Source organism: Engystomops pustulosus, chromosome 10 (genome assembly GCF_040894005.1).
Source record: "Engystomops pustulosus chromosome 10, aEngPut4.maternal, whole genome shotgun sequence".
NCBI lineage: Eukaryota > Metazoa > Chordata > Amphibia > Anura > Leptodactylidae > Engystomops > Engystomops pustulosus.
The window spans coordinates 86,243,288-86,253,208 of record NC_092420.1 but is presented as its reverse complement, the minus strand read 5'-3'; the positions used below and the strand labels follow the sequence as shown (position 1 = coordinate 86,253,208).

The 9,921-nt window shown below is 36.4% G+C and overlaps 1 protein-coding gene across 1 annotated transcript in view; it reads left to right on the top strand.

Annotated features, from left to right (window-relative positions):
* The first annotated feature begins 1,016 nt into the window (after window positions 1-1,016).
* Window positions 1,017-9,921, top strand: part of TRABD2B (TraB domain containing 2B) — a 222,931-nt gene continuing 214,026 nt past the window's right edge. Inside the window, exons 1-2 of the mRNA XM_072127052.1 lie at window positions 1,017-1,430; window positions 2,919-3,479. Coding sequence (XP_071983153.1) covers window positions 1,317-1,430; window positions 2,919-3,479 — 675 coding nt within the window. The 5' untranslated portion in view covers window positions 1,017-1,316. The remainder of the gene's footprint in view (window positions 1,431-2,918; window positions 3,480-9,921) is intronic.

The following is a 9,921-nucleotide window of genomic DNA, read 5'->3' as shown; positions in this document are numbered from 1 at the left end:
AATGCACAAAGTTACGGTTTGTACTTGGTAAAACTTATGAGAGGTAGGGATCATGTGATAAAATGTCTTAAAGAAATAAGGTCTTGAAGAAGTCAAGTACAGGCGGTCCCCTACTTAAGAACACCTGACTTACAGACGACCCCTAGTTACAAACGGACCTCTGGATGTTGGTAATTATTGTACTTTAGCCTTGGGCTACAATGATCAGCTATAACAGTTATCACAGGCGTCTGTAATGAAGATTATTATTCCTGGTTCTTATGACAATAGAACATTTTTAAAATCCAATTGTCACAGAGACCAAAAAAATTTGGCTGGGGTTACAATTATAATATATACGGTTCCGACTTACATACAAATTCGACTTAAGAACAAACCTACAGAACCTATCCTGTACGTAATCGGAGACTGCCTGTACATCTACAATTAGAGATGAGTGAATCATCAAAGATTTATTGAATTGTCCAGAATATTTGATTATAATCCGAATTAAATTGATCCGAACTGGAAAATTGGTGTTTAACCCCTTTGTGTCCTCTAAAACACAGATTAGTTATGAAAAACTTATACGACTTACATTAAGTTTTTACAATTTTATTTTCATTTTCACCCTCGCCCATGGGATAAATGACAGCGGTATACAATAAGATTCACCCAAAGTCAAGCGGAAAAGATTCAGATCCGATTTGGTACCTGGAAAATGAAATATCCGAACCGATTCTACAGATACATTCGCTCATCTCTATTTACAATCAGACAGTTTTAGTGAAAATCTTATAGAATCTCCAGAAAAGTTACTTTGTATGTAACAAGTTGTTGAGTGTTAGAATGAGAGTTCATGATATGATCCGTCCTCGGTTTGGGACTGTCCTCGGAGCCGTGTGTCGTGGAATGAGCTCTCGTACTGCAGGCGAATGTCTCTTCTGCTGAACTTTTTTGGGGTGGGGAGAGCCGTGTGGCTGCACCCTCTAGTGGGAGGAGACCACTGACAAGGAGTTCAGGATGGGACTCTCACTAACTTCCCAGCTGTTACAGAGTGTGATACTGACATGCAGAGCAGGGTCTGCCTTCATGTGCCTCTTCAAATAGCAGCGCCCAGTACACCCCTCACTCCCATCAGCACCCAGTCACCCTGGCAATACCTCCACACAACTTCTCTACAGCCAGGGGCATGGAGGAGGCCAGCACTGCCCTGCCACCCCATCCCTGCTGAGACAGCGCAGGGCTTCCTTGCAGGCAGCTACATATAAGAACTTCTCTGCACTTGTTCAATGTGGAGGGAAAGTTTCTGAAGTTGTCACTTTACAAGGAGAACCATGTGGACCTGGACTGGCACCCTCTACTTCCTGATAGTGGGCGCAGTGTTTTTGCAGGAGGTCTTGTGCAGGAGGCTTCCAATGGATACTGGTCAGTGTGGACTGCCGAAGTCGGTGAGTGATATACTAAGTAATCTTTATGTGTTATTTATAGATTGTAAGCTCTTCTGCTCAGTGGGGTCATTTGTCCTGTATGTGTCTGACTGCGGGAATATTAAAGCAGTATTATAATTATGTATTGACACTTATATATGTACAATTATAACCCTACAATGATCTATCTGTGTATATATTCACATATATATGTATTATTTTATTGTAATATATAAAATGCACATATACTGTACATAACATAAGCAAAAACATAAATGTGTATGTAAATATGGCTATAAACATGCATTTACCTATCCATGTAATATCGATTTATCTCATATCAAACTCATATTGATCTATACATTCAGCTATGTCACATTATCTATCTATCTGTCTCTATATCTATCTACCTACCTACCTGGTATATACATGTATATACGCAGATCTGCTAACACAAGCACACAAATGTATCTATCTATCTATCTATCTATCTATCTATCTATCTATCTGTGTCTATCTATCTGTATCTATCTATCTATCTATCTATCTATCTATCTATCTATCTATCTATCTGTGTCTATCTATCTATCTCCTATCTATCTCATATCTATCTATATATCTCATATCTATCTATCTATCTATCTATCTATCTATCTATCTGTGTCTATCTATCTATCTATCTATCTCCTATCTATCTATATCTATCTATCTATCTCCTATCTATCTATCTCCTATCTATCTATCTATCTATCTATCTATCTGTATCTATCTCCTATCTATCATCTATCTATCTATCTATCTATCTATCTATCTATCTATCTATCTATCTATCTATCTATCTATCTATCTGTATCTATCTCCTATCTATCTATCTATCTATCTATCTATCTATCTATCTATCTATCTATCTATCATCTATCTATCTATCTATCTATCTATCTATCTATTTTTATCTATCTGTATCTGTTTCTATGTAGCTATCTATCTGTATCTATCTGTTTCTATGTAGCTATCTATCTGTATCTACCTATCTATCTATGCAAAACTTAAAAAATCCTATATATAAACCCATAATTTCCCAATACAATGACTAAATGTATGGTATTTAGAACCATAAGACAACAATCTAGGACGTTGTGCCATGATGGTCATACTTGTACTGTAGGAGCTCCTTAGCCTGATTTGGGATGGGGGCAGGGGGGTCAAAAGAAAAGCTTTGATTCAAATCCTATTTATCGGAATCTGCACTGAGGGGATTCAGCCCATTATTTGCACACCCCATGGAGTCTGTGAACTGGGAATGACCGGTGGACAAGATGCTGCTTGCCGGGGAGATGTCTTTCTTGAAGAGTGATTGGAAATTACCAAGTGTCACCTAAGTTGTCTTGATGATGACGTTGATGATAAAACTTATTTTGTGCTTTAGAAGAATTATATTATATTATTTTACTTTAAAATTTAAGAACTTTGAAGAACTTTTGTTTAATGTTCTCCTCCTATTTATTTTAGCAAGAAGATCTGAATTCATTCTTATGGACCATCAGGAGGGATCCACCTGCTTACCTCTTTGGAACTATTCATGTGCCTTATACCAGAGTATGGGATTTTATACCCCAAAACTCGAAGAAAGCCTTTCAGGAAAGTAACAATGTCTACTTTGAGCTGGACCTTACAGATCCTTACACCATCTCAGCTCTGGCCAGCTGTCAGATGTTGCCTCAGGGGGAGAATCTACAGGATGTTCTGCCCAAGGACCTATACAGGAGACTTAAGAGGCACTTGGAGTATGTTAAGTTAATGATGCCTCACTGGATGACTCCAGACCAAAGGGGCAAAGGTCTCTACGCTGATTACCTTTTTAATGCCATCGCCGGCAACTGGGAGAGGAAGAGACCTGTATGGGTGATGCTCATGGTGAACTCTTTAACAGAGACGGACATTAGGTCTCGGGGTGTCCCTGTTCTGGATTTATATTTGGCACAAGAGGCTGATCGGATGAGGAAGAAAACTGGAGCTGTGGAGAGGGTGGAGGAGCAATGCCATCCCCTCAACAGGCTGAACCTGTCCCAGGTAAGAGGTTATGATCATTGCCATGTCCAAAGGTCAAGCTGATTTCCTTACTGAGGCTTGAGGTGAAGTGGTGCCTCAATGGTGCCTCAATGACAACACTCTGTGTTATTGATGTGGTCCATTTTGGGTGCCACATGTTGGCACAATATATCCTGCCTATAGCCACCCTCTGAGGAGGTAGACATCTTTGACAATTGATTGAAGAGTTAAAATTGCCAACATCAGCTGCAATTTTCCTACAATTTCTATGATACTAAGAGAACTTTTTTCATACATATTTATCAAAATTGTTCTAGTTGCTTATAGTATCCAATGAGAATTCATCTTTCATGTCATAACTTGCTTCAGCAAAATGAAAACTGTGCTGTAATTTATTGTTATGGGAAACAAAAATGGCTTCCTATAGTCAATGACCTTGGACAAGATTTGGTGTGACTAGGGTAGCTATTATTAATATCTGGCATAACATGGGGAGTGGATTATAATATGGGCGATTTAGGTGGCCGCCCTGGGCTCAAGGATTCATGGCCACCCATACCATCCACCAAGTGTGATAATGGCCTTCAGAGACAATAAAGCCAAGGACCTCAGTCCCTTAAATCCTCATTTATACAATAGACCTTCTAGGACCATTAAAGGTCCTCCAACTAAAGAACTGAAAGTTGACAAAAGGGACCCCTGTCCTTTCCAAGAACCTTGATTCTGGTATGGTGTATAGAAAGTAGATATCAAACCCTTAAAAAATTTAAGCTCATGTATATGCAAATTGGGTCACATGATTATGATTGCCATGAGCCCTGAGTTGTATAAATCAGGATTCATGGCAATCATAATCATCCCCCGATGACCCAATTTGCATATACATAAAAAACTACGACCTCCAATATGGGCCGGTTAAAAAAAAAGACCAAAAAGTAAAAAAAAATAATCCATTTTATTGGATAACTGGCTAGGTGGTAACCCAAGGTGGGGCAGCGACCACAGTGACCATGTGACATGGTAACGTATCCTCAGCTCTCCTACAGCTGACAGAAACACTCCATAAACCTCTCCAGTGAAATCCCTTAGTAATTTCCTAATGGTGTCCAGAGCTTGTAAAAAGATGCCGACACCAGAGACGAAACAAGGAATTAGCAGCTCATTATTACGGGTCTAATGTCCAGCTCTGCGCGGTATTGGCAATACTAGGGGTCCGCTCCGGCCAAGTCACGAATAAACATAGGAAAAATAGAACAACGCCCAGGCCGCAGCTTATCACGTGTGACACAATACACACATTTTTCAGCAATCTGGCTTTTATCATTGCACATGAATGGGAGTTCTCATTAGCAGGAGGCTTGTCTCACCGATACCTCCAGGCCTGGGGGACCGTCCCTCCTCGGGGGTTATCAGATGTGATTCGGCTTCTCTCCATCAGCGTCAGGTGGTCACACAGAATTATCTACTTTATACTTTTAGGAAGGTGTTTGATGAATTGATTGAGTTCTACTTGGATGGGGGGGAGGGAGAAAATGTGTTTGTAAAGTTCTGGTTTGTGTTTGAAAACTGATACAAAGGAATAGCTGTCCATAGTGATCATATGGAGAGAAGGAAAGAATTAAGAAGAAAGAAAAGAAAGAAAGAAATATGATTGGTAAATAGATAGAGGGATAGAAGATAGATAGATAGATATCTAATAGATAGAGATGATAGATAGATAGATAGATAGATAGATAGATAGATAGATAGATGATAGATAGATAGATAGATAGATAGATAGATAGATAGATAGATATGAGATAGATAGATAGATATGAGATAGATAGATAGATAGATAGATATGAGATAGATAGATAGATATGAGATAGATAGATAGATAGATATGAGATAGATAGATATGAGATAGAGAGATAGATAGGAGATAGATAATAGATAGATAGATAGATAGATAGATAGATAGATATGAGATAGATAGATAGATAGATAGATAGATATGAGATAGATAGATAGATAGATATGAGATAGATAGATAGATATCTAATGATATTGATGATATATAGATATTTAATAGATAGAGATGATAGGTATATAGATGATAGATATTAGATAGATAGATAGATAGATAGATAGATAGATATGGGATAGATAGGTAGATGATAGACAGACAGACAGACAGACAGACAGACAGATAGATAGATAGATAGATAGATAGATAGATAGATATGAGATAGATAGATAGGAGATAGATAGATAGATAGATAGATAGATAGATAGATAGATAGATATGAGATAGATAGATAGATAGATAGATAGATAGATAGATATGGGATAGATAGGTAGATGATAGACAGACAGACAGACAGACAGACAGACAGATAGATAGATAGATAGATAGATAGATAGATAGATAGATTTAAGCATTGTGATGTGCGGTTGTAGATATGTGTGTGTGGATATTTTAAACTGAAGAACTTGTTCTCATAGGCTTGAAACATATAAGACTGTTTGTATCTGCTCCTTGTAAAACCAAGTGAAGAATTTACGATGGAAGTGTCCTATACAGTACTTCTTTCTGAGTAAATGGATACAAAACTGTAGATATATAGAAAATAGATACTGCAGATATAGTAATAAGCGATTTATAGATACAGTAAATAAATTAGTGTGAGAAAGATAGATATGAAATAGATACTTTAGATATATTAGTGTGAGATAGATCATAGTAAGAAAGATAGATAGTTAAAATATCAATAGATAGATAAATGAGAGATAGATAGATAGATAGATAGATAGATAATAGATAATTGATAGATAGATAGATAGATAGATAGATAGGAGATAGATAGATAGATAGATAGATAGATGATAGATAGATAGATAGATAGATATGAGATAGATAGATAGATAGATAGATAGATAGATAGATATGAGATAGATAGATAGATAGATAGATGATAGATAGATAGGAGATAGATAGATAGATAGATGATAGATAGATAGATAGATAGATATGAGATAGATAGATAGATAGATAGATATGAGATAGATAGATAGATAGATAGATATGAGATAGATAGATAGATAGATAGATATGAGATAGATAGATAGATAGATAGATAGATAGATAGATGATAGATAGATAGATAGACTTAAGATTCACTGTTTGATGTTTTTATACATATTACATTAATCAATTCTCTGTCAATGTGAGTGAAATACTTAAAACATCTTTTAATTCTTGAATGTATTAAAATGTATTTAAGGTGTAAAAGTTAAGTTTTAAGTATTCTATTCATATTGACAGTGAACTAATTGATCAGTTTTTGGGATACATATTACATTATCCACAACACAGAAAATAAGGGATGAGAGCTATATGATAGATAGATAGATAGATAGATAGATAGGAGATAGATAGATGATAGATAGATAGATAGATAGATAGATAGATAGATAGATAGATAGAAACAAATCTGTTACACATTGATCACATGATTTAATAGTGGGATTAATGGTGATGACAGCTGAGCCTCCTCTTCATATTCAGTATTTTGTTGCCGTCTTGTCAGAATTTCTGGACTATCAATTGCTGCATAAACAGATTATACTATATTATGTATCTATTCCATTCGGCCATTTCTCTTATTTATATCTATATATCTTCCTGAGTTCTATGGATGTCTCCGCTTCTGTCACCCAACTTTCCTGATCCTCCTGATAGGATATAGGGGGAGGATTCATCTTTGCGCTGTATTTATTATAAACATCTGTCTTGGTTTTTTTCATATTGTTTTCTGATGTTCTTTTTTGACATTGTTAAGAAAACACCTCATACATTTTTGATTCTCTGCTTTCCTGAGTCTCTGACAATGTGTAGTTTCCCCTGTGTGCAATGTGTGAGTTAGGGGCACCCGGCGGGGTGTATGTTTATCCGCAGCCCCCACGTGCTGAACGCCGTATACATCTGGGCTCCAACAACAATACTCACCCGCAGACAAGTTTACAAATGCTCTGTCACAAGCAGATAAACTGCAAACACCGTGACACTACACAAAGTATACCTCATGTATCCACAGTGATACTATACATAGTATACCTCATGTATCCACAGTGATACTACACATAGTATACCTCATGTATCCGCAGTGATACTATACATTGTATACCTCATGTATCCACAGTGATACTATACATAGTATACCTCATGTATCCACAGTGATACTATACATAGTATACCTCATGTATCCGCAGTGATACTATACATAGTATACCTCATGTATCCACAGTGATACTATACATAGTATACCTCATGTATCCACAGTGATACTATACATAGTATACCTCATGTATCCACAGTGATACTATACATAGTATACCTCATGTATCCACAGTGATACTATACATAGTATACCTCATGTATACACAGTGATACTATACATAGTATACCTCATGTATCCACAGTGATACTATACATAGTATACCTCATGTATCCGCAGTGATACTATACATAGTATACCTCATGTATCCGCAGTGATACTATACATAGTATACCTCATGTATCCGCAGTGATACTACACATAGTATACCTCATGTATCCGCAGTGATACTATACATAGTATACCTCATGTATACACAGTGATACTATACATAGTATACCTCATGTATCCGCAGTGACACTATACATAGTATACCTCATGTATACACAGTGATACTATACATAGTATACCTCATGTATCCGCAGTGATACTATACATAGTATACCTCATGTATCCGCAGTGATACTATACATAGTATACCTCATGTATCCGCAGTGATACTATACATAGTATACCTCATGTATCCGCAGTGATACTATACATTGTGTACCTCATGTATCCACAGTGATACTATACATAGTATACCTCATGTATCCACAGTGATACTACACATAGTATACCTCATGTATACACAGTGATACTATACATAGTATACCTCATGTATCCGCAGTGATACTATACATAGTATACCTCATGTATCCGCAGTGATACTATACATTGTGTACCTCATGTATCCACAGTGATACTATACATAGTATACCTCATGTATCCACAGTGATACTACACATAGTATACCTCATGTATCCACAGTGATACTATACATAGTATACCTCATGTATCCACAGTGATACTACACATAGTATACCTCATGTATCCACAGTGATACTATACATAGTATACCTCATGTATACACAGTGATACTATACATAGTATACCTCATGTATCCGCAGTGATACTACACATAGTATACCTCATGTATCCAGTGATACTATACATAATATACCTCATGTATACACAGTGATACTATACATAGTATACCTCATGTATCCGCAGTGATACTACACATAGTATACCTCATGTATACACAGTGATACTATACATAGTATACCTCATGTATCCACAGTGATACTATACATAGTGTACCTCATGTATCCACAGTGATACTATACATAATATACCTCATGTATCCACAGTGATACTACACATAGTATACCTCATGTATCCACAGTGATACTATACATAGTATACCTCATGTATCCACAGTGATACTATACATAGTATACCTCATGTATCCGCAGTGATACTATACATAGTATACCTCATGTATCCACAGTGATACTACACATAGTATACCTCATGTATCCGCAGTGATACTATACATAGTATACCTCATGTATACACAGTGATACTATACATAGTATACCTCATGTATCCACAGTGATACTATACATAGTATACCTCATGTATACACAGTGATACTATACATAGTATACCTCATGTATCCGCAGTGATACTACACATAGTATACCTCATGTATCCACAGTGATACTATACATAGTATACCTCATGTATCCGCAGTGATACTACACATAGTATACCTCATGTATACACAGTGATACTACACATAGTATACCTCATGTATACACAGTGATACTATACATAGTATACCTCATGTATCCGCAGTGATACTATACATAGTATATCTCATGTATACACAGTGATACTATACATAGTATACCTCATGTATCCGCAGTGATACTATACATAGTATACCTCATGTATCCGCAGTGATACTACACATAGTATACCTCATGTATCCACAGTGATACTATACATAATATACCTCATGTATACACAGTGATACTATACATAGTATACCTCATGTATCCGCAGTGATACTACACATAGTATATCTCATGTATCCACAGTGATACTATACATAGTATACCTCATGTATCCGCAGTGATACTATACATAGTATACCTCATGTATCCGCAGTGATACTATACATAGTATACCTCATGTATCCACAGTGATACTATACATAGTATACATCATGTATCCACAGTGATACTACACATAGTATACCTCATGTATCCGCAGTGATACTATACATAGTATACCTCATGTATCAACAGTGATAACAT